Here is a 24,848-nt window from a genome sequence, read left to right as displayed (position 1 = left end):
ATACATAAAGTATAAAACAATTTATCCAGAGAACTACAAGCAGTTTTGATAGTTCAAAAATTAATCTAAACTAGAGTGGAAGCAGAGAGAAGGGAAAACAAGAACTTATAAGAGGAAGACAAAATGGAAAGGATTTCATCTGATTACAGCTGGATGGAAAGGAGTAAGAATGAAATGAACATAGTTATCATTCACTCAAAGTATCAACTTGGTAGTCAAGGCCCTCCATTATCTGACTGTTGCTCATCTGTCATAGTTCCACCCACAAGCCAGACTCCATAAAGAAAAGACTCCTTCCTCCTTCATTCAATGGGCATCTAATGTTTTCTTTATTCTCCAGGCCAGATACCATGCCAAAGATCAAGGCTCACTTTCTAACAGAAAAGACAAACAACGATATCAATAACAAGGTATAGTGTAATGGAGTACACCACCTGGTGGAAGAGATCTGCTACCAAAAAGGAAAGTGCTAGCTTAAAGTCTTGTAATAGGATAAAAATGATGGAATACAAAGGGGGAGGGGGTTCATCACTGAGCAAACAACATGTCCAATTCATATTTCATATGTTAAACTTATCTCATTTCTCCAAAATACAGCTCCCTTTATCTCACCACTCTCAGTCCCACCATCTTCCTAGCTCAACTCCCTACTTCCATTTGTACACAATACAAGCCCTGTAAGCACTAGCAGAAGTGATCTTACAAAGGAAATCAGACCATGAAACTCACTACAACGGTTTCTTACAACTCTTAGAAGAAAATCCAAACATGTGATCTGGAGTTTCCTGGCAATTTCATGTGAGGCCTTCCCCCTACTCTAAAAGAACTTAAAGCTACATAAGTCTTCTCTTAGGTCTCTAAACACATGGAGTTCTTTCCTGTCTCAGGACCTTCAGGCAAGCAGAGATCCCTCTTCCCTCTGTGCAGATCTTCATCAGCAAACAAACCACAACAACCAGCTCTATCCTGTCTCACACTGTCCCTTTTTCAAAGAAATCTCAGGACTCTGCCAGTTACTGCCCATCTCCACATCTGGTTTAGGTATAAAAAAGAAAAAGGTATCTCATTTTGGTCCTCGAGTTTGAGAAGCCTCTTGGGACACCCAAGCAGTTCTCTGGTGCACAAGTGACCCTATGGATCAAGTGAGACTTTCTAATTCAAAAAAGAAGCTTCCACTTTAGCATCAGTGTTGGATTTTTAACCTAAGTTTGATGACAGGAAGACTATGTAGAAAAGTGATTCTCAACTTAGAGGAAGAGGGCACCCCTGATCTCTAAGTCACTGTATGGAATGAGATGTTACTAATGAAAGGAGGGTGACACCCCATCAATGATGTAAGGCTTTCGAGATACGTTGGATAGAATCCTTGATAAGAGTGCATAGAACAACAAGTAAAAAAAAAAAAAAAAGAACAAGTAAAACCAAAACAAATACAAAAACAAAAACCCAGACTGAGAAACAAGAACCAAGAGTAAAAGGAAAACCAGGAGAGACTTAGATCACAATTCCATAAACTCCGTTGCCCTTTTATGCTTCCTCCTAACCAAACCCTACTCCTGTTTCATCCAGTTCAAAACCTGTCCTCCCCTGGAAGCATTCTGGTCTTATCCAAACAAAACTCATTAGCCCCCTTTCCATGTCTCCACCAGTTTTTATCATTATTATTATGTAAGACTGACCATTCACAAGCTTCTTATCAATACTATTATGGTAGTAAACGCCATCATTCTTGTACTACACCTGGGGTGTATGTGTCTCTTTCTTATTACAGTGTGAGGTCTTGGGGTTAGATATCATTTCTTAAAATTAATGGATAAAAAAATATTTCACTTAGTAAAACTCAAAAACAGTAAATAACTGGGCAGAGGTTCTGGATAACTTCTCAACCCGTTCCTCTTGTAAAACAAAATAACATCCTAATTAACATGATTTCTAAATTCATACTTTCCTAAAGGAACATAACACCTGTAGCGTCTTTAAAAATCACTGCTAAAGAAAATACCCTCTTATCGAAATGCCTATCCTGTTGCAACAATACAATGATGTAATCATTTCCTTCACCATAAACAAGAAAAGTCCTTAACTTGGTTGGAGACTTAACACAACTTACTCTATTCTAAATTACTGTAAGTTTTGTCCAACACACACACACACAAAGTATTACGAAGACGCAGGGGTACATTAAGAGGGTGTGAGTCCTGGATCTGAGCCAACTGCCGCCCGCATTATTAGGAAGCCATTCCTGCCAAGCCAAGGTTAGGCATTCAGTCAATATTTTTTCCAACAAGTGTTTCACACAAGCACACTCCTTTAAAAGTTAACAAAAAGAGATTCCAACGCCACTCGTGAAAACTAGGACTAATCAGAATTAAGTATTCAATTAACCAGCACAATAAGTCAGAGTAATTTCAAAAACAAAGGTTAATTCGGTGCACGCCAAAAGTCCACACACGGGTGTGGCGCCCATTCCCAGCCAGGCTGTGTCAGGGAAAGGGCCACAAACTTTCCATTTGCTCCGGCCGGCAATGCGGGGCTGCGGGCTCAGCCCATGTCGCGTCCACCTGACCTGGAAGTTTCGGTGGTGGGGGAGGGGTGCGACCACAGATACCACAAACCACACTTACTTCAGAGGAAAACTCAACTCCCGGAACCACCCGCACCTCGAGCAACGCGCACTCTTCCCCGCAAGCAAGGCGGCCGCGGGGGCCCAGCGCGGGTCTGGCGCGCGCACCGAGCCCACTTGAACAAAGTTTAGACACCCGGAGAAACTTTCCAGAAAGGAAGCGCCGCGGTAGCGCGGGGTCCGCCAGTCGCTCCGCTCCAGCCGCCGCGGCCCCTCAACTTCCCGAAGGCCAGGAAGCGCCGGCCCCGCCCGCCGGGCCAGGGCCCAGGCCGGGGGCCCCGCCAGGGAAGCGGGCCGAAGGCCGCACAGGCGCCGGCCTCAAGCCCGATTCAGGGGAAGGTCGCTGAGGTGACCGCGCCCGGCCCGCCCACTCGAGGAGCCCCTCGGACGGCTGGGGAGCCCGCACCCGCACGAAGACGATTACCTGCGGCGAGCTGGGCGAGCGCTGGAAGATTCCAGAGGCCAGAAGCCGACGGGCCGTCGCTTTGTCTCCCCCAGTCCTGCTCGGAGGAGGAAATGGGCCGCCCGGCGCCCCCGCCCCCGGCCCGCCCCCCGCCCGCGGCCCCCGCCCCGCGGCCCGAGCCCCGCCCGCCCTTCTCAGCACCTCCCTCCGGCGCGCTCTTCCCAGCGCCTCCCGCTGCCGCCCAGCTTTCCCAGTTCTCCCTTAGGGGGCGAGTCCTCGACCAAAGAGGCTGGCAATGGCAGACCCGGACCCCTAAAAGGACCTCTTGCTCTCCGCCCTTCACCTCTGAGTTACTTCATCCCAGGCTACTAGAAACCAAAGATGGGAGTGACACCCCTCCCACCCCCGAGAGGAAGGAGGAACGCTCACTCCTGGAACAGCCCGCGAGCTGGGGAGAGCAGGTGAGTCACCGCTCTGCGCACAGGTGAGTACCCGGGCGCGGCCGGCTCAGGCCCCACCCCTTCGCTGGTGCCCCAGGGACCGGGCGAGGAAACGCAGAGTCCCGGGCACGCTCCTCTGAGGAGTGCCACAGGTGTTCCTCAATGACCGGCTTCTGAAAAAAAGTGCTCTAGCCCCCGCTCCTAGTTTCACAGCAAGAGAAACTGAGGCCCCGTAGCTTGAGGCGAAGTGGAGCTAGAATCCGACTCTAGGGACCTCATAAGGTGCAATGGAAGCCCTCCGAGAAATAAGCTAATCCATCTGTCACTTGACAGATGGGGTAACCGAGAGCTATCCTGATCGAGGACAAGAATCTTGTCACAGAGGTGTCCCCTCCAGAGATTGCCCCCAATCGCGTGCGCGCGCGCGCGCGCACACACACACACACACACACACACACAAATTTGAAGGACCTGGCATCTGTCCCTATCCCCCTGGCCATTTAGGGAATTTTATTCCCTGTCTTCCTTTCTTAACTTCCTGGTAAATGTTCCCCCAAAAAAACTACAAGATAAACAAAATACATATTCACTATCAGCCTGGTACAGAAAACACTAATGACATTTTTCTCCATCATGGGATGATGAACACGGTTGATTTCAGTCAGTTCAGTCGCTCAGTCGTGTCCAACTCTTTGCGACCCCATGAACCGCACCACGCCAGGCCTCCCTATCCATCACCAACTCCCGGAGTCCACCCAAACCCATGTCCATCGAGTCGGTGACGCCATCCAACCATCTCATCCTCTGTTGTCCCCTTCTCCTCCTGCCCTCAATCTTTCCCAGCATCAGGGTCTTTTCAAATGAGTCAGCTCTTCACATCAGGTGGCCAAAGTATTGGAGTTTCAGCTTCAACGTCAGTCCTTCCAATGAACACCCAGGACTGATCTCCTTTAGGATGGACTGGTTGGATCTTCTTGCAGTCCAAGGGACTCTCAAGAGTCTTCTCCAACACCACAGTTCAAAACCATCAATTCTTCAGCGCTCAACTTTCTTTATAGTCCAACTCTCACATCCATACATGACCACTGGAAAAACCGTAGCCTTGACTAGACGGACCTTTGCTGGCAAAGTAATCTCTCTGCTTTTTAATATGCTGTCTAGGATGGTCATAACTTTCCTTCCAAGGAGCAAGCATCTTTTAATTTCATGGCTGCAATCACCATCTGCAGTGATTTTGGAGCCCAGAAAAATAAAGTCTGACACTGTTTCCACTGTTTCCCCATCTATTTCCCATGAAGTGATGGGACCGGATGCCATGATCTTCGTTTTCTGAATGTTGAGCTTTAAGCCAACTTTTTCAGTCTCCTCTTTCACTTCAGTATTGGTCTATAAATCCAAAATAATGCAAGACAACAATACCCACAGAGCACTGAACAAGGTGCTAGGGAGACCTGCCGTCAACATGTTTACCCTTTACTACTTATATCTCCCTTTCCCAGGAAATGCAAACTCCTAGAAGACAGCAGCTGTGTTCCCTACAGCACCCAGCACAATGCTCATCCCCTAGGCAATTAATGTCTGTGGGTGAATGTGCCCGCTGTAATTCAAAGCACTGTGGATCTGTGCTAGTTGGGAGTTGCTGACAAAAGGCAGTAGGACCATGAAGGGAGAGAACAACCTTAAAGAGAAAGACCTTAACAAGGCAACTTTTGTCCACCCACATCTCATTCTATGTCTAGCTTCAGAACCTTTGCTCCTATGGCCTCCTCTGCCTGGAGTGGCTATGGCTTCCCTCCCCCTCCCCCACTGTACTTAGCTACCTTAGAACATAGTATTCAATCAATAAATATTTGAACCAACAAGAGATAAAGGAGTATGTTCCATAACTTTGTATATTCATCACTTCACTGAAGTACCAGTTACTTAGTTTGCAAGGTCCCATGTTCAAAAATTGCTAACAATTACAAGATCCCAACATTGGAGCATTAAACCAAGCATGGGGCTTCCCAGGTGGCACAGTGGTAAAGAATTTGCCTGCCAATTCAGGAGACACAGAAATGTGGGTTTGATCCCTGAGTTGGGAAGATCTACTGGATCAGGAAATGGCAACCCACTCCAGGATTCTTGCCTGGAAAATTCCATGGACAGAGGAGCCTGGTGGGTTACAGTCCATGGGGTCAAAAAGAATTGGACACAACTGAGCGCACGCGCATACACACAAACACACACACATACAAGAAGCCTTCCTAAGCATAGGGCCCTGGTACAGACTGAATGTTTGTTTCTCCTCTCCCCCAAATTTATGTTGAAAACCTAATGCCCTTGGTGATGGTATTAGGAGATGGGGCCTCTAGTACATGATTAGGTCATGAGGGATTTGTACCCTTATAAAAGAGGCCCCAGAGATCTCCCTTGCCCCTTCTGCCATGAGAGAACAGAGCTTTGACTATGAATCAGGAAGAGAGCTCTCCCTACATGATGATGCAAATGTCTTGATCTTGGACTTTCCAGTCTCTGGAACTGAGAAATAAATTTCTGTTATTTATAAGCTACTCATTCTGTGGCATTTTGTTATAGCAGCCCCAAAAGACTAAGACAGGCTCTAAAGATGAAAGTGTGGATTTGTTTGAGGAAAAGAAGGATCAGTTCAGTTCAGTTCAGTTCAGTCGCTCAGTCGTGTCCGAATCTTCGACCCCATGAATCGCAGCATGCCAGGCCTCCCTGTCCATCACCAACTCCCGGAGTTCACCCAGACTCATGTCCATTAAGTCAGTGATGCCATCCAGCCATCTCATCCTCTGGCATCCCCTTCTCCTCTTGCCCCCAATCCCTCCGAGCATCAGAGTCTTTTCCAATGAGTCAACTCTTCACATGAGGTGGCCAAAGTACTGGAGTTTCAGCTTTAGCATCATTCCTTCCAAAGAAATCCCAGGGCTGATCTCCTTCAGAATGGACTGGTTGGATCTCCTTGCAGTCCAAGGGACTCTCAAGAGTCTTCTTCAACACCACAGTTCAAAAGCATCAATTCTTTGGCGCTCAGCTTTCTTCACAGTCCAACTCTCACATCCACTGGAAAAACCATAGCCTTGACTAGACGGACCTTTGTTGGATCAGGTGACAGAAAAAGAATATGATAAGAGACTTGCAGTGTTCCCTGTAAGCTATGGTGAGTCACCTCCTGACCCCTGAGAAACCATGACAAGCTTACTAGGGGTAACTTGAGCATTCATTAAGTCCAAGGTACCTGCTATGTGATGGAGCAGCAACAATGAATAAAACTGACTTTAAAACTGAGATAAAATTGAGATCCGTGTTCTCACAAATTTGAAATGTAATAGAAGAGACAGGTATTAAAACAAGTAAACTACAAAAAAAAAAGGTCAAGTGTGAAAATAGGGTAGAGCAACAAGTCGATTTAGGGGAAAATTAACCTAATCTGGGGCTTCCAGTTGGTGCTAGCAGTAAAGAACCTGCCTGCCAATGCAAGAAATGTAAGAGATATGGGTTCAATCCAACCTGCATCCCTTGGAAATGAGTCCAAGATGGCAGAGTAGAAGGACATGCACTCATCTTCTGCAAGAACTCCAAAATTACAACTTGCTGCTGAACAGCCATCAACAGGAGAATGGTGGGTCCCACCAAAAAAATACACCCCCCGTCCAAGGGCAAAGGAGGAGCCCCAGCAAGACTGTAAGGGGAGTGAAATCCCATTTAGAATCAAAACCCATACCCGCCAGAGATGCTCGGAGGGCGAAACAAAACCTTGTGCACACCAGGAGACCCCACAGAGACTGAGCCAGACCTGCCTTTGAGTGTTTGAGTGTCTCCTGAGGAGGTATGGGTCTGCAGTGCCCTGCCACAGGGGCAGGGACTTTGGATGCAACAGACCTGGGTGTGGCATAAGCCCTCTTGGAGGAGGTCGCCATTAACCCCACCATAGAGCCACCAGAATTTACACAGGACTGCGGAAACAGAATCTTGGAGGGCACAAACAAAACCTTGTGCACACCAGGACCCAGGAGAAAGGAGCAGTTAACCCACAAGAGACGGACCCAGACTTGCCTGTGAGTGTCCAGGAGTCTCCAGCGGAGGTGTGGGTCAGCAGTGCCCTGCCGCAGGGTCTGGGGCACTGAGTGCACCTATGGGTGCACAGACGTTTTAAAGCAGGTCACCATTTTCTTCATTACAGGTCAAACAACAGAGAGGGACCACAGCCCTGCCCATCAACAGAAAATTGGATTAAAGATTTACTGAGCATGGCCCCACCCCTCAGAATAAGTTTCCCCCATCCCCAGTCTATCCCGTCAGGAAGCTTCCATAAGCCTCTTATCCTTATCCATCAGAGGGCAGACAGATGAAAACCACAATCACACAAAACTAACCAAACTGATCACATGGACCACATGAACCAAATGGATCACGTATGGATCCATGTGGATCCACATGGATCAAATGGACCACAGCCTTATCTAACTCAATGAAACTATGAGCCATGCCTTGTTGGGCCACCCAAGACAGATGGGCCATGGTGGAGAGTTCTGGCAAAATGTGGTCCACTGGAGAAAGGAATAGTAAACCACTTCAGTATTCTTGCCTTGAGAACCCCATGAACAGTATGAAAAGGCAAAAAGAAAGGACACTGAAAGATGAAATCCCCAGGTCGGTAGGTGCCCAATATGCTACTGTAGAAGAGTGGAGAAATAATTCTAGAAAGAATGAAGAAATAGCCAAAGAGAAAACAATGCCAAGTTGTGGATGTGACTGGTGATGGAAGTAAAGTCCAATGCTGTAAAGAACAATATTGCATAAGAACTTGGAATGTTAGGTCCTTAAATCAAGGTAAATTGGAAGTGGTCAAACAGAAGATGGCACAACAGAAGATGGCAAGAGTGAACATCCACATTTTAGGAATCAGTGAACTAAAATGGACTGGAATGGGCATATTTAATTCAGATGACCATTATATCTACTACTGTGGGCAAGAATCCCTTAGAAGAAATGGAGTAGCCCTCATAGTCAACAAAGAGTCCGAAATGCAGTACTTGGATTTACTCTCAAAGACGACAGAATGATCCTTCTGTTCCTTTCCAAGGCAAACCATTCAGTATCACAGTAATCCAAGTCTATGCCCCAACCACAAATGCCAAAGAAGCTGAGGTTGAACAGTTCTATGAAGACCTATAAGACCTTCTAGAACTAACACCCAAAAAAAGATGTCCTTTTCATCATAGGTGACTGGAATGCAAAAATAGGAAGTCAAGAGATTCCTGGAGTAACAGGCAAGTTTGGTCTTGGAGTAAAAACTGAAGCAGGGCAAAGGCTCAGGTTTACCAAGAGAAAGCACTGGTCATAGCAAACACCCTCTCCCAACAACACAAGAGAAGACTCTACATACACATGGTCATCACCAGATGGTCAAAACTGAAATCAGGTTGATTATATGCTTTGCAGCCAAAGATGGAGAAGCTCTATACAGTCAGCAAAAACAAGACCGAGAGCTGACAAGGCTCAGATCATGAGCTCTTTATTGAAAAATTCAGACTTAAATTGAAGAAAGTAGGGAAAACCATTAGACCGTTCAGGTATGATCTAAATCAAATCCCTTATGAATATACAGTGGAGGTGATGAATATAGATCCAAGGGATTAAATCTGATAGAGTCCCTGAAGATCTGTGGATGGAGATTCATGACATTATATAGGAGGCAGGGTTAGACCATCTCAAAGAAAAAGAAATGCAAAAAGGCAAAATGGTTGTTTGAGGAGGCCTTACAAATAGCTGAGAAAAGAAGTGAAGCTAAAGGCAAAGGAGAAAAGGAAAGATACACCCATTTGAATGCAGAGTTCCAAAGAATAGCAAGGACAGAAAAGAAAGCCATCCTCAGTGGTCAATGCAAAGAAATAGAGGAAAACAATGGAATGAGAAAGACTAGGGATCTCTTCAAGAAAATTAGATACTAAGGGAACATTTCATGCAAAGATGGGCACAGTAAAGGCCAGAAATGGTATGAGCCTAACAGAAGCAAAAGAGATTAAGAAGAGGTGGCAAGAATACACATAACTATATTAAAAAGATCTTCATGACTCAGATAACCACAATGCTGTGATCAACCACCTAGAGCCAGACATCCTGGAATGGGAAGTCAAGTGGGACTTAGGAAGCATCACTACAAACAAAGCTAGTGGAGGTGATGGAATTCCACTTGAGCTATTTCAAATCCTAAAAGATGATGCTGTTAAAGTGCTGTACTCAATATGCCAGCAAATTTGGGAAACTCAGCAGTGGCCACAGGACTGGAAAAGGTCAGTTTTCATTCCAATCACGAAAGGCAATGCCAAAGAATGTTCAAATTACTGTACAATTGCACTCATCTCACATGCTAGCAAAGTAATGCTCAAAATTCTCCAAGCCAGACTTCAACAATACGTGAACCATGAAATTCCAGATGTTCAAGCTGGATTTAGAAAAGGCAGAGGAACCAGAAATCAAATTGCCAACATCCTGTTGGATCATCGAAAAAGCAAGAGAGTTTCAGAAAAACATCTATTTCTGCTTTGACTACACCAAAGCCTTTGACTGTGTGGATCACAACAAACTGTGGAAAATCCTTAAAGAGATGGGAATGCCAAACCACCTCACCTGCCTCCTGAGAAACCTGTATGCAGGTCAAGAAGCAACAGTTAGGACTGGACATGGAACAACAGACTGGTTCCAAATTGGGAAAGGAGTACATCAAGGCTGCATATTGTCACCCTGCTTATTTAACTTATATGCAGAGTACATCATGTGAAATGCTGGACTGGATGAATCACAAGCTGGAATCAAGACTGTTGGGAGAAACATCAGTGACCTCAGATACACAGATGATACCACCCTTATGGCAGAAAGCAAAGAAGAACTAAAGAACCTCTTGATGAAAGTGAAAGTGGAGAGTGAAAAAGTTGGCTTAAAACAACATTCAGAAAACAAAGATCGTGGCATCTGGTCCCATCACTTCATGGGAAATAGATGGGGAAACAATGGAAACAGTTTTAGATTTTCTTTTCTTGGGCTCCAAAATCACTGCAGATGGTGACTGCAGCCATGAAATTAAAAGATGCTTGCTCCTTGGAAGAAAAGCTATGACCAACCTAGACAGCATATTAAAAAGCAGAGACATTACTTTGCCAGCAAAGGTCCATCTAGTCAAACTACGGTTTTTCCAGTAGTCATGTATGGATGTGAGAGTTGGACTATAAAGAAACCTGAGGGGAGGGAAGTGGAAGGGGGGGGGGTTCAGGATGGGGAACATGTGTACACCCGTGGCGGATTTATGTTGATGTATGGCAAAACCAATACAATATTGTAAAGTAAAAAAATAAAATGCAGATTGCTGCTGCTAAGTCGCTTCAGTCATGTCCAACTCTGTGCAACCCCATAGATGGCAGCCCATTAGGCTCCTCTGTCCCTGGGATTCTCCAGGCAAGAATACTGGAGTGGGTTGCCATTTCCTTCTCCAATGCAGATTATCAAACCTAAAAAATAAATAAATAAATAAAAATATCAAAGCACACACACAAAAAAGAAAGCTGAGTGCCAAAGAATTGATGCTTTTGAACTGTGATGTTGGATAAGACAGTTGAGACTCCCTTGAACTGCAAGGAGATCAAACCAGTCAATCCTAAAGGAAATCAGACCTGAATATTCATTGGAAGGACTAATGCTGAAGCTGAAACTCCAATACTTTGGCCACCTGATCCGAACTGAAACTCCAATACTTTGTCCACCTGATGCAAAGAACTAACTCATTAGAAAAGACCCTGATGCTGGAAAAGATTGAAGGCAGGAGAAGGGATGACAGAGAATAAGATGGTTGGATGGCATCATCAACTCAATGGACATGACTTTGAGCAAGCTCTGGGAGTTGGTGATGGACAGGGAAGCCTGGTGTGCTGCAGTCCATGATGTCGCAAAGAGTCTGACACAACTGAGTGACTGAACTGAACTGAACCTAATCTGGGGTTCAGTGACCCAAGGAAGTCTCCTTTATGCTGTGACCCACTCTTGCCAGACTTTTTCACTCACCTCTCCACCCAAACTCCACCCTTTATCAAGGTCAGTAATGACCTCCATGATGCCAAATCCAGTGATCAGTCTCTGCCCACGGTTGACTTGTACCATCAGCAGTGTTTAGTCACTCTCCCCCTTAAAATACCATCTCCATTGGATCTCCAAGCACTAGGCTCTTCTGATTTTCCTTCAGTCTCCCTGAATACAACTTCGGAGTCTTCTGTATTAATTTCCTCTACATCTTCGCAAACTCTAAATAGTTTCCAGAGTTCTCAAAGTGCAGTCTAAGAACTCCTGAAACCTTTCCAAGGGATTGTAAGATAAAATCTATTTTAATAGTAATACTAAAATAGCATTTGCTTTTTCCATTCACAATCTCTTATGGAGTAGAGTGTTCTACAGGTTGCGTGCATGCTCAGTCGCTAATTAGTGTCTGACTCTTTGTGACCCCATGAACTATAGCCCACCAGGCTCCTCTGTCCATGGGATTTCCCAGGCAAGAACACTGCAGTGGGTTGTTATTTTCTACTTCAGGGAATCTTCCTGACCTAGGGATCGAACCTGGGTCTCCTGCATTGGCAGGCAAATTCTTTACCACTGAGCCAGCTGGGAAGCATTCTATAGGTTATATGATGTATAATATGGTATCACTCAGAATGCAGAAGCAGATACAAGAATCCAGCTACCTTTCATTAAGCCAGACGTTTAAAAAATTTGCAAAAATGCAAAACAATTACATTTCTCCCCTTGAATTTTCTTTTGTTTTAGAAAACACTGTTATTTTTCTTTTTAAAAATACTGTTTACTTTAATGCCTATAAAAGCAGATCTGCCAAAATAAACTTTAAGACTTTCTATATTAAAAAAAAAAAGTTATTTATGATAACATGCAATACTGCAGTCAATACTGACAGATAAAACTCCCATAAAGAAAAGCTCTTCAAGATGCTCAAAAAATTTTAAGAGTGTAAAAGGATCTTGAGACTTAAAAGTTTAAGAACTGCTGTTAAGAGTGTCCCAGGACTCCATCCTTCAACTTCTTTTTCTGTCTACCATCAACCCACTGGTGATCTCATCCAATCTTTTTGCTTTAAATATGCTGGCAACTGTAGGTTTGTATTTCAACCTGAACCTTTCCCTCTGAATTCTAAACTTGCAGACCGAGCTCCCTACTTGATACCATCATAAGAATATCCAGAAGGCACTTAGGCATCTCACACTGTATATCTATGTGTCCAAAGCTGATTTCCTGAAACCTCTGTCAAAACCTACCAATCTAATAATTTTCTTCATTTCATAAATTGCAATCCCATTCTTTAGTTGTTTAAGCCAAAACTTTGGAGTCATCTTTGACTGTTTTATTTCATGCACACATTTCATATTTGATTCCTCAGCAAATCCTGTGCCTCTTTCTTCAACATATATTTGGAATCTACCAACTTTTTACCATCTCCACTGTTAACATCCTGAGTCAAGCTATCATCATCACTTAGCTTGAATTTCATGTGCGTGCAACCTCAGTCATATCCGACTCTTTGCAATCCCATGAACTGTAGCCCTCCAGGCTCCTCCATGGGATTATCCCAGCAAGAATACTGGAGTGGGTTGTCATTTCCTCCTCCAGGGGATCTTCCTGACCCAGGGATTGAACCTGCGGCTCCTGCATTGGCAGGCAGATTCTTTACCACCTGAGAATTTAACAGGAGACTCCTAACTACTCTTCCTACTTCAGCCTTTGCTTCCCTCAGTCTTTTCTCAATTCAGTAGCTGGAGTGATTCTATTAAAAAATTTAATAAATCCAAACATGTCACTATTACTCTACCCCAAACCCTCTAGTGGCTCCTGTCTCAGACTAAAAGGCAAGTTCCATATAAGGGCCTCCAGAGCTCACCTGCCCCCACACACCCCTCTGACACACTGGCCTCTTTACTAATCCTGGAACACTTGGAGGCAGGCTCTCGCCTTAGGGCCTTTGCTTTCTGCCTGGAATGTTCTCCAAATAGCTGCCTGACTCACTCCTTCACCTCCCCCAGGTCTTTTGCTCAGCTTTCACTTTCTTGGTGAGGCTTCTTCTTGGCCACAGTATCTAAAATCGCATTCCCTCCCCCCAGCATCCCATCCTTCATTGCTTTATTTTCTTCCTTAGGATGTATCACCATCTTACATATAAAGTCATATAGTATATATTTATACATATATTTTCATAATTATTGTTTTCTCCTAACTCTCACTAGAATTTAAGCCCCATGAGGGTTAGACTTTTTGTCTGTTTTCTTCAGTGCTATATCCCTGGTACCTGGAATATACTTCTAGCAGAGGACCTGAAGGACATGGTGGTGGTGGTAGTTTAGTTGCTAAGTCATATTCAACTCTTGCAACCCCATGAACTGTCCAGGCTCCTCTGTCCATGGGATTCTCCAGGCAAGAATACTGGAGTGGGTTACCATTTCCTTCTCCAACATAGCAGGTCCCTCAATATACATTTGTTAAATAAATGAAAGAAAGAATGCATGAGATATATAGAAAAGTCATTGACTGTATGGATAGAGAAGGAAGGAAAGAGTAATTCTAGACAAGGGACAAGCAAGTTTGACAGCCCCAAATCCCACTACTGGAAAAGAAGTTCTGTGATTTGGGAGCAGTAAAGCAGGCAGAGGCCAAACTGGAGAAGGCTTTGTGAGGCTTCAGACTTGATTGTGAGGGAATGGGGACCATAGAGGATTTCAAACAAAGAGGTAAGTTGATCACATTTTTTTTTTTTTTAATTCATTTTGCAAAAATGCAGATTGTAAAGCAATGCACATAATATCCCATTTATGTTTGAACACTGTATACACATTTGTTTTAATGCTCTTTTCTCACATCATCTGAGCCATTTAAATCCCACCATCTGTTCAAAACCTCCAGGTCTTCCCATCTCACTCTAAAGAGTAGTCTTGCTCAGCAACCTCAAACCCGTCTCTGGCTTTTCCCTTCTATCTTTCCACTCCAACCTACACTGGAGTCCTAGACATTCCCGTAACACAATGAAGCACTTTCCTTCCTCAGGGCCTTTTCATTTCCCATTTCTTCTGCTTGGAATGGTCTCCCAGATAGCTCCTTAGCTCACTCCATGGCTTCACCAAGATCTGTGTTCAAATATCATCTTATTTAAGAGGCTTTCCCTAGTAAAATAACATTAGCACCCTTTCTTCCCCTCTCCATTTTATTTCTTAGCATCTGTCACCACCTAACATATTAGGGGTTTCAACATCTCCTGGTCACAGAGAACTTCCCTGACCACATCCTCTACACCCCAGTCCCTCTCCACCCATGTTACTACATTCTCTTACTTACAGCACTTATCCCTTCTCTAGAATTGTCTTGTCTAATGACTTCTTTTCATTATTAATAATTTTATGTATTTATTTATTTTTGCTGTGCTTATTCATCCTTGCTGCACAGGCTTTCTCTAATTGCAGTGAGCAGGGGCCACTCTTTGTTGTAGCACATGGACTTCTCATTGCAGTGGCTTCTCTTGTTGTGGAGCACAGGCTCTAGTGCACACAGGCTTCAGTAGTTGTGGCACATAGGCTCTAGAGAACAGGCTCAATGGTTGTGGTACAAGGGCTTAGTTGCTCTGGGGCATGTGGGATCTTCTCAGACCAGGGATTAAACCTATGTCTCCCGCACTCCGGCAGGCAGATTCTTTACTACTGAGCCACCAAGGAAACCCCTGATTTATTTTCTCTTTCCTCTATTATATTATAAACTGCATGAGGACAGGAATCTTGTCTGACATTTTTTACTTCTCTGCTCAAATAATTTAGCACAGTGCCTGGAAAATAAAATACACTTTAAAAATACTCAGAGAAAGAATGAGTGGCCATAGATATAGAAGGAAAGCCAAGTGTCATTAAAGTCAAGGACTTGTTCACTAATGTCAGTTGATGGTATCTGGGTTGAAACTTCACCTTTCAACTTCAGGTTGATTAACATGCATCAAGGATGTTAAGAGGACTTCTGTGGTGGTTGAGTGGATAAGAATCAACCTGCCAATGCAGGAGAAATGGATTCCTGGTCCAGGAAGATTCCATGTGCTTGGTCCAGGAAGATTCCACATGCCTTGGAGCAACTAAGCTTGTGCTCTACAGCTACTGAGCCTGCGTACCTAGAGCCTGTGCTCTACAACAAGAGAAGCCATCGCAATGAGAATCGTGCATGCTGCAATGAAGAGTAACACCACTTGCCACAACTAGAGAAAAGCCCACACAAAACATGAAGACCTGGCACAGCCAAAAATAAAAGATAATAAATTAATTAATAAAAAATAATAGTTCTAAGAAAGAAAGAAAGTGAAGTTGCTCAGTCGTGTCCGACTCTTTGCAACCCCATGGACTGTAGCCTAACAGGCTCCTCCATCCATGGGATTTTCTAGGCAAGAATACTGGAGTGGGTTGCCATTTCCTTCTCCAGGAGATCTTCCCGACCCAGGGATTGAACCCGGGTCTGCTGCATTGTAGGCAGATACTTTACCATCTAAGCCACCAGGGAAGTCTAATAGTTCTAAACAAAACCCCTGCAAAAAGGATGTTAAGGAAAAAATGGTCCAAAAAAGTCAATCAGAAAGACTTCATGGAGTATTATGAAAAGTAACATAAAATAATGTCAAAATGTCAATAAAGATGAACCATGAGAGATCATTTTAAAGATTTTCTACATTACATTGTGGTGGTGTTTAGTTACTAAGTTGTGTCCAACTCTTTGTGGCCCCATAGACTGCAATACGCCAACCTTCCCTGTCCATCACTATCTTCCAGAGTTTGCTCAAATTCACACCCATTGGCCAATGATACTATCCAACCATCTCATCCTCTGTCACCCCCTTCTCCTTATGCCCTCAATCTTTCCCAGCATCACAGTCTTTTCCAGTGAGTCGGCTCTTCGCATCAGGTAGCCAAAGTATTGGAGCTTCAACTTCAGCATCAGACCTTCTAATGAATATTCAGGATTGATTTCCTTTAGGATTGACTGGTTTGCTCTCCTTGCTGTCCAAGGGACTCTCAAGAGTCTTCTCCAGCACCATAATTCGAAAGCATCGATTCTTTGGCCCTCAGCCTTCTTATGGTACAACTCTCATATCTGTACATGACTATTGGAAAAACCATAGCTTTGAGTACACAGACTTTGGTCGGCAAAGTGATGTCTCTGCTTTTTAATATGCTGTCTAGGTTTGTCATAGCTTTCCTTCCAAGGAGCAAGCATCTTTTAATTTCATGACTGCAGTCACCATCACCATCTGCAGTAATTTTGGAGCCCCCCAAAATTATAATCTGTCACTGCTTTCACTTTTTCCCCCATCTATTTGCCATGAAGTGATGGGACCAGATGCCATGATCTTAGGTATTTTTTTTTTTAATCTTAGTTTTTTGAATGTTGAGTTTTAAGTCAGCTTTTTCACTCTCCTCTTTCAGCCTCATCAAGAGCTTCTTTAGTTCCTCTTTGCTTTCTGCTGTTAGAGAGGTATCATCTGCATACCTGAGGTTGTTGATATTTCTCTTGGAAATCTTGATTCCAGCTTGTGATTCATCCAGCCCAGCATTTCACATGATGTACTCTGCATATATAAGTTAAATAAGCAGAGTGACAGTATACAGCCTTGTCATACTCCTTTCCCAATTTTGAACCACTCCATTGTTCCATGACCAGTTCTAACTGTTGCTTCTTGACTTGCATACAGGTTTCTCAGAAGACAGGTAGGTGGTCTGGTATTCCCATCTCTTGAAGATTTTCCACAGTTTGTGGTGATCCACACAGTCAAAGGTTTTAGCATATTCAATAAAGCAGAAGTAGATGTTTTTCTGGAATTCCCTTGCTTTTTCTATGACCTAAAAGGTGTTAACAATTTAATCTCTGGTTCCTCCGTCTTTTCTGAATTCAGATTGTACATCTGGAACTTCTCAGTTCATGTATTGTTGAAGCCTAGCTTGAAGGATTCTGAGCATTACTTTGGTACCATGTGAAATGAGCACAATTGTATGGTAGTTTGAGCATTCTTTGGTATTGCTTTTCTTTGGGATTGGAATGAAAACTGACCTTTTCCAGTCCTGTGGCCACTGCTGAATTTTCCAAATTTGCTGGCATATTGAGTGTAGCACTTTAACAGCATCATCTTTGAGGATTTCAAATAGCTCAGGTGGAATTCCATCACCTCCACTAGGTATGTTTGTAGTAATGCCTCACACTATAGGATGTCTGGGTCTAGGTGAGTGACCACACCATCCTGATTATCAAGGTCATTAAGTCCTTTTTTATATCATTCTTCTGTGTATTCTTGCCACCTCTTCTTAATCTCTTCTGACTTCTGCCATTTATCATGCTCATCCTTGCTTAAAATGACCCCTTGATACCTCCAATTTTCTTCTTCAAGAAAAAGATCTCTAGTCTTTCCTATTGTGTTGTTTTCTGCTGTTTGTATTGTTCATTAAGAAGGCTTTCTTGTCTCTCCTTGCTATTCTCTGGATCTCTGCATTCAGTTGGATATATCTTTTCCTTTCTCCTTGCCTTTGGCTTCTTTTCTTTACTCAGCTATTTGTAAAGCCTACTCAGACAACCACTTTGCTTTCTTGCATTTCTTTTTCTTTGGGATGGTTTTGGTCACTGCTTCCTGTACAGTGTTATAAACCTATGTCCATAGTTCTTCAGGCACTCTATCAGATCTAATCCCTTGAATCTATATTCATCACCTCTATTGTATATTCATAAGGGATTTGACTTAGATCATACCTGAATGGCCTAGTGCTTTTCCCTACTTTCTTCAATTTAAGTCTGAATTTTTCAATAAAGAGCTCATGATCTGAGCCTTGTCAGCTCCCTGTATTATTTTTGCTGACTGTATAGAGCTTCTCCATCTTTGGCTGCAAAGAATATAATCAATCTGTTCTCAGTATTGACCATCTCATGATGTCCATGTATAGAGTTGTCCCTTGTGTTTTTGGAAGAGGGTGTTTGCTATGACCATTGTGTTCTCTTGACAAAACTCTGTTAGCCTTTGCCCTGCTTCATTTTGTACTCCAAGGCCAAACTTACCTGTTATTCCAGGTATTTCTTGACTTCCTACTTTTGCATTCCAGTCCCCTATGATGAAAAGGACATCTTTTTTAGTGTTCTAGAAAGTCTTGTAGGTCTTCATAGAAACTTTCCACTTCAGCTTCTTTGGCATTATTGGTTGGGGCATATACTTGGATTACTGTGATGCTGAAAAGTTTGCCTTGAAAACAAACAGATCATTCTGTCATTTTTGAGACTGCACCCAAGCACTGCATTTTGGACTCTTTTGTTGACTATGAGGACGACTCCATTTCTTCTAAAGGATTCTTGTCCACAATAGTAGATATAATGGTCATCTGAATTAAATTCTCCCACTCCCATCCATTTTAGTTTACTGATTCCTAAGATGTCGATGTTCACTCTTGCCATCTCCTGCTTGACCACATCCAATTTACCTTGATTCATGGACCTAATATTCCAGGTTCCTATGCAATATTTTTCTTTACAGCATCAGACTTTACTTTTACCACCAGACAACTGAGTGTCATTTCCCAGCCTCTTCATTCTTTCTGGACCTACTTCTCTGCTCTTCCCCAGTAACACATTGGATACTTTCTGACCTGGGGGGCTCATCTTCCAGTGTCATCTTTTTGCCTTTTCATACTGTTCATGGGGTTCTCAAGGCAAGAATACTGGAGTGCTTTGCCATTCCCTATTCCAGTCGACCACATTTTGTCAGAACTCTCCACTATGACCATCGGTCTTGGGTGGCCCTGCATGGCATGGCTCATAGCTTCACTGAGTCAAGCCCCTTCACCACAACAAGGCTGTGATCCATGTAGGGCTATATCATGAGGATTTCATTATTATTTATCTACATGTGCTGGTAAATAGCTTACCAGTTTACAAAGCACATTCCTGAATGTTATCTCATTTGAGGAGGGAAGAACCAGAATGAGTAAAGATCTAAAAACAATGAAGATGAGAACTGACCTGGCAGCTTTGCAGTCAGAGTTTGGGAAGACTTTACCACTTGTTTGTTGCCATGAAATGATGGGTACCCCCTCCCCCAATAAGGCCCATGTACATGGTACTAAGTTGCTTCAGTTGTGTACGACTCTTTGCAACTCTGTGGACTGTAGCCCGCCAGGCTCCTCTCTCTGTGGGATTCTCCAGGCAAGAATACTGGAGTGGGTTGCCATGACCTCCTCCAGGGGATCTTCCTGACCCAGGGATCAAACCTGCGTCTTCTGCGACTCCTGCATCGTGGAAGGATTCTTTTACCACAGAGCCACTGGGGAAGCCCAATAAGGCCCATAGAAAAGATCAAAAGGACTCTTGGATTAGCCTGAAGAAAGCCAACAAACAAAGTCAGATTTGGACAGGAGAGAAAAACACTAAAGGTAAAACCTAAAGCTGGGACCATATCAGGGTCAAAGGCAGTTGGATGCCTGTTGGTCCTGCTTGCCTTTCCATTCCCTTTCAGATGAGTAGGGGAAAGCCATAAAGCCCTGCCATCCTGGCAGAGTTATCTATTAGCTTAGCTAACACCAGAGATTTTCCTCATTTCTGTGTAGCTCAGTTCACAATGCTATCTGTACCTTCTTAGGTAGGGACTAAGCATTTTAAAAATCTCCCTGGGTGGACTTCCTTGGAGATCCGTTGGTTAAGAATCTGCATGCCAGTGCAGGAGACACAGGTTAGATTCCTGCTCTGGGAAGATTCCACTTGTCAAGGGGCAACTAGGCCCATGTGCCACAACTACTGAAGCCCACATGCATAGAGCCCACACTTCACAAGAGAAACCACTGCAGTGAGAAGCCCATGCACCAAAACTAGAGAAAGCCCACAAGCAGCAACAAAGACCCAGCACAGCTAAAAATAAATATATATATATATACACATATATATAAAAAACAACAATAAAAGATATCCCTGGGTGATTCTCCTGTGCAGCCAGAATTGAGAATCACTGATAATTTATCTAAGGCTGGACAGAAAATAAAGTCAAATCACACATACCTAAAACTCACTCATTAATTCATTTCTGCACACAATCATAATTATTTTAATACTCAATAACTGAAAATAAAAACAATTTATAGAGAGTTCCAGAAAAACATCTATGTCTGCTTTATTGACTATGCCAAAGCCTTTGACTGTGTGGATCACAATAAACTGTGGGAAATTCTGAAAGAGATGGGAATACCAGACCACCTGACCTGCCCCTTGAGAAATTTGTATGCAGGTCAGGAAACAACAGTTAGAACTGGACATGGAACAGACTGGTTCCAAATACGAAAAGGAGTACGTCAGGCTGTATATTGTCACCCTGTTTATTTAACTTATATGCAGAGTACATCATGAGAAACGCTGGGCTGGAAGAAACACAAGCTGGAATCAAGACTGCCAGGAGAAATATCAATCACCTCAGATATGCAAATGACACCACCCTTAGGGCAGAAAGTGAAGAGGAACTCAAAAGCCTCCTGATGAAAGTGAAAGTGGAGAGTGAAAAAGTTGGCTTAAAGCTCAACATTCAGAAAACGAAGATCATGGCATCCGGTCCCATCACTTCATGGGAAATAGATGGGGAAACAGTGGAAACAGTGTCAGACTTTATTTTTGGGGACTCCAAAATCACTGCAGATGGTGACTGCAGCCATGAAATTAAAAGACACTTACTCCTTGGAAGGGAAGTTATGACCAACCTAGATAGCATATTCAAAAGCAGAGACATTACTTTGCCAACAAAGGTTCGTCTAGTCAAGGCTATGGTTTTTCCTGTGGTCACGTATGGATGTGAGAGTTGGACTGTGAAGAAAGCTAAGCGCCGAAGAATTGATGGTTTTGAACTGTGGTGTTGGAGAAGACTCTTGAGAGTCCCTTGGACTGCAGGGAGATCCACCCAGTCCATTCTGAAGGAGATCAGCCCTGGGATTTCTTTGGAAGGAATGATGCTAAAGCTGAAACTCCAGTACTTTGGCCACCTCATGCGAAGAGTTGACTCATTGGAAAAGACTCTGATGCTGGGAGGGATTGGGGGCAAGAGGAGAAGGGGACGACAGAGGATGAGATGGCTGGATGGCATCACTGACTCGATGGACATGAGTCTGGGTGAACTCCGGAAGTTGGTGATGGACAGGGAGGCCTGGCGTGCTGTGATTCATGGGGTCACAAAGAGTCGGACACGACTGAGCGACTGATCTGATCTGATCTGATATTTACTAAGTCTTAGATACATGTTAAGAACTTTTATTCCATGTTAAGAGCTTCACATGTCATCAAAACTTCTTAACAATCCTAAAGAAGTTACTATTGTATTCCTCATTCTGTAAATGAGAAACAGAACTTTGGATCACACTGGGAACATGGCAGTGCTCGGACCCAGATCAACCAGAATCCAGAACAAGACTCTTAACCTTGTCCCACTTAGCCTCTGAAATGTCAATGGCTTTTAAAAACTCTTTGTTGACCTGCTACATTCAGAATAGTTTTCATTTTAAGACTATATTATGATGGAGGTAATTTCAATCCCTAGTTGTTATACTATTACAACAATGTGATAAGTGGGGCTGGTTGGGGGTTTTTTAGGAGGTGGGGTGCCAGGACAGGTGCTCACTTGTATCCTTTACAGGCCTCTTCTAATAAGAGCATGCTACTGGCTTTAATCAGTGAGTTAAGTTTTAAATAAAAACAACCAAACTTAGGTCCTTGACACTTATGAAACATGCATAATGTTCTCTTTTTTTGTGTTACTCATCTTCCCTGTAGAAACTAAAATCAAGATTTAGTTTTTAAAATCAGTAATCAGTGGGTGTTCATGATTCTTTCTCCTCTGATATGATCAAAGACGTTTACACAAAAACAAACACTCCCCTTGCCCTTTCATGCTGGTATTTTTATTGATAACAATGGAGAAAGAGAACCTGAAAAGAGAAAAGTTAAAGACAACCAAACACAGTCATATCTAAAAGAAGTCTTTTAAAAAGGGAAGGAGATGGAGATGGGTGTGGTGCTTTATTCTTCTTTTTAAAGTATCAGTAGGCTTTATTATAGAAAGCTTGTTGTTTGTATTCACCATTCTAAAAATTCTTTGACATTTTTAGATTTTTATAAGGGTATGAAATGCTCTATCAAGATAAGAATTGTGGCACAGTAATATAAACTAATTAATACACTTTAGATTTCAGATGTATTAGTGAATGAGTCCAAGTGGAAGAGGCCAAGCACAGCAGGAGCCCAACAGGGGAAGGCCCATCGTACTGGAAACCGGGACAGTGAAAAACGAACTCAGCAGAAAGCTCACGCAGCCCAGTCTCAGATTCCAGAAGACCTCCAGTTAAGAAACCTTGGACCACTGGACAAAACCCCAAGAGGGATTGTCAGAAGATCCTCTGACCAATCCTGAGGAAGTCTGGTACACTGATGGAAGCAGCTTTGTCTTAGATGGAAAAAGAAGAGCCAGGTCAACCAGCTACAACATGCAGTGCCAGTTCAACAAAGATATAAAACTACAGCTGACCACAGAAAATATCACACACCCTTGGACACTGCTATAAGGACTCTGAAGATTGAGACTAGCAAGAGGGGGAGGCCCAATACCCGTCACCATCCCAGTTCAGCAGGAAGTAGCCAGAAAGACCTCGACACCCCTATTCCCAAAGAATTGGGAATTCTTGAGGGGGCAATGTTAGGTAGGTAGAATAGGAAAAAGGAGTCCAAAATGGAGGTGGCTAAATCCCATGGACGGAGAAGCCTGGTAGGCTGCAGTCCATTGGGTCGCTAAGAGTCAGACATGACTGAGTGACTTCACTTTCACTTTTCACTTTCACACATTGGAGAAAAAAATGGCAACCCACTCCAGTGTTCTTGCCTTGAGAATCCCAGGGACGGGGGAGCCTGGTGGGCTTCCGTCTATGGGGTCACAGAGTCGGACATGACTGAAGCAACTTAGCAGCAGCAGCAGTGAATGAGTCATTTGTCTCCATTCATTGCTTTCATTGCTTAACAACAATTTTTCTAAATTCCAAGAAATTCTGAGAAAAAGAAAACCTGTTTGAACAGAGCAGAGATATACATCTGCCAAGAATCTTTAATGCCCACGTGTGTCCCAGATGGACACTGAATACAGGAAAACTTAAAGTAGAAGCCGGGCAGCCTTTGTCTTTGGTTTGCCCAGAATGAATTTGATTCTGGGTTGACTGGAGTTAGGAGGTCAAGTAGGCCCTAGGATTCCTAGACTCTATGAGCTCACAGTAGAGTCTGGCCAACATACATTCCTTCTTGTCTGTCTCCCACCATCAGTTCTTACCAGTCCAGCTTCTTTATTTCTTTAGTCACAGTAACTCACTCTTCTATCTGCCCTTGAGTTTGGCAGGACCTGCCCCTCTATCACAGAAGACAACTACCATATTCATTCATTCATCCATTTGTTTGCTCAGTCAACAAATATTTTAGAGCACCTACTATGAGATGTGCATTGTACTAGATCCTAGAAATACAGTAGTGGGCAGTCCTCATGAAATTTACATTCCAGAGACAGAGAAAGACAATAAGTAACAATTAAATAAACAATGTGATTTCAGATAGAGTGACTAGGAGGAAGCATGCTTATTTGGATAGAAAGGTCAGGAAAGGCCTCACTGAAAAGGTGATCTTTGAGCTGAGACCTGAATGACCATAAAGAATCCTGTGATGGGGCAGAATATCTCATGGGGGGAAACAGCAAGTGTAAAGGCCTGAGGGTGGGGAAAAGCCTGGCATATTCAAGGAACATGAAAAAGCAAGTGTGTAAGGAGTAAAAAATGAGGAAAAGATAGTACTACATAAGGTCAGAGGCATAGGCAAGGGCCAAATCATGTAGGACCTTGTAGGTGATGGTAAAAAGTTTGGGTTGTTCTTTAAGAGCAATGCAAACCCCCTCAGACTATTAAGAAATGAAGTGACCATGATCTGATTTGCATTTTTAAAAGGTCACTGGACTGCTATATTAAGAATGAAGCGCGGTTGCACAGCAAAGGAAACTGTAAAAAAAAAGACAACCCTCAGAGTGGGAGAAAATATTTGCAAAGGAAGCAACCAACAAAGGAGTAATCTCCAAAATATACAAGCCATTCATGCAGCTCAATATCAAAAAACAAACAACCCAAACAAAAAATGGGCAGAAGACCTAAACAGACATTTCTCCAAAGAAGACATACAGATGGCCAACAAACACATGAGAAGATGCTCAACATCACTAATTATTAGAGAAATCCAAAGCAAAACTACAATGAGGTATCACTTTACACTAGTCAGAATG

At 43.3% G+C, this 24,848-nt stretch overlaps 2 protein-coding genes across 3 annotated transcripts in view; one reads left to right on the top strand and one right to left on the bottom strand.

The window, feature by feature from the left end:
* The window catches only part of CTNNA1 (catenin alpha 1), a 177,959-nt gene extending 174,793 nt beyond the window's left edge, over nucleotides 1-3,166 (bottom strand). Inside the window, exon 1 of one of the 2 annotated variants that reach the window (XM_070792049.1) lies at nucleotides 3,048-3,166. The gene's annotated coding sequence lies outside the window, so the exon portion shown is untranslated. Of the gene's footprint in view, nucleotides 1-2,624; nucleotides 2,763-3,047 lie in introns of those variants that run through there. The other variant, XM_070792050.1, reaches the window with a different exon arrangement.
* LOC139183999 (uncharacterized) lies at nucleotides 351-24,135 on the top strand. The gene is made up of 4 exons (XM_070792300.1): nucleotides 351-410; nucleotides 888-1,058; nucleotides 2,756-3,487; nucleotides 22,731-24,135. Exons 1-4 carry the CDS (start codon nucleotides 351-353, stop codon nucleotides 22,953-22,955), a joined length of 1,188 nt encoding a protein of 395 aa, XP_070648401.1. The 3' UTR covers nucleotides 22,956-24,135.
* The last annotated feature ends 713 nt before the right edge of the window (nucleotides 24,136-24,848 follow it).

Source organism: Bos indicus, chromosome 7 (assembly GCF_029378745.1).
Source record: "Bos indicus isolate NIAB-ARS_2022 breed Sahiwal x Tharparkar chromosome 7, NIAB-ARS_B.indTharparkar_mat_pri_1.0, whole genome shotgun sequence".
Classification (NCBI taxonomy): domain Eukaryota; kingdom Metazoa; phylum Chordata; class Mammalia; order Artiodactyla; family Bovidae; genus Bos; species Bos indicus.
Note: the sequence above shows the minus strand (reverse complement) of the source record. Positions and strands in the feature narration are given on the sequence as shown.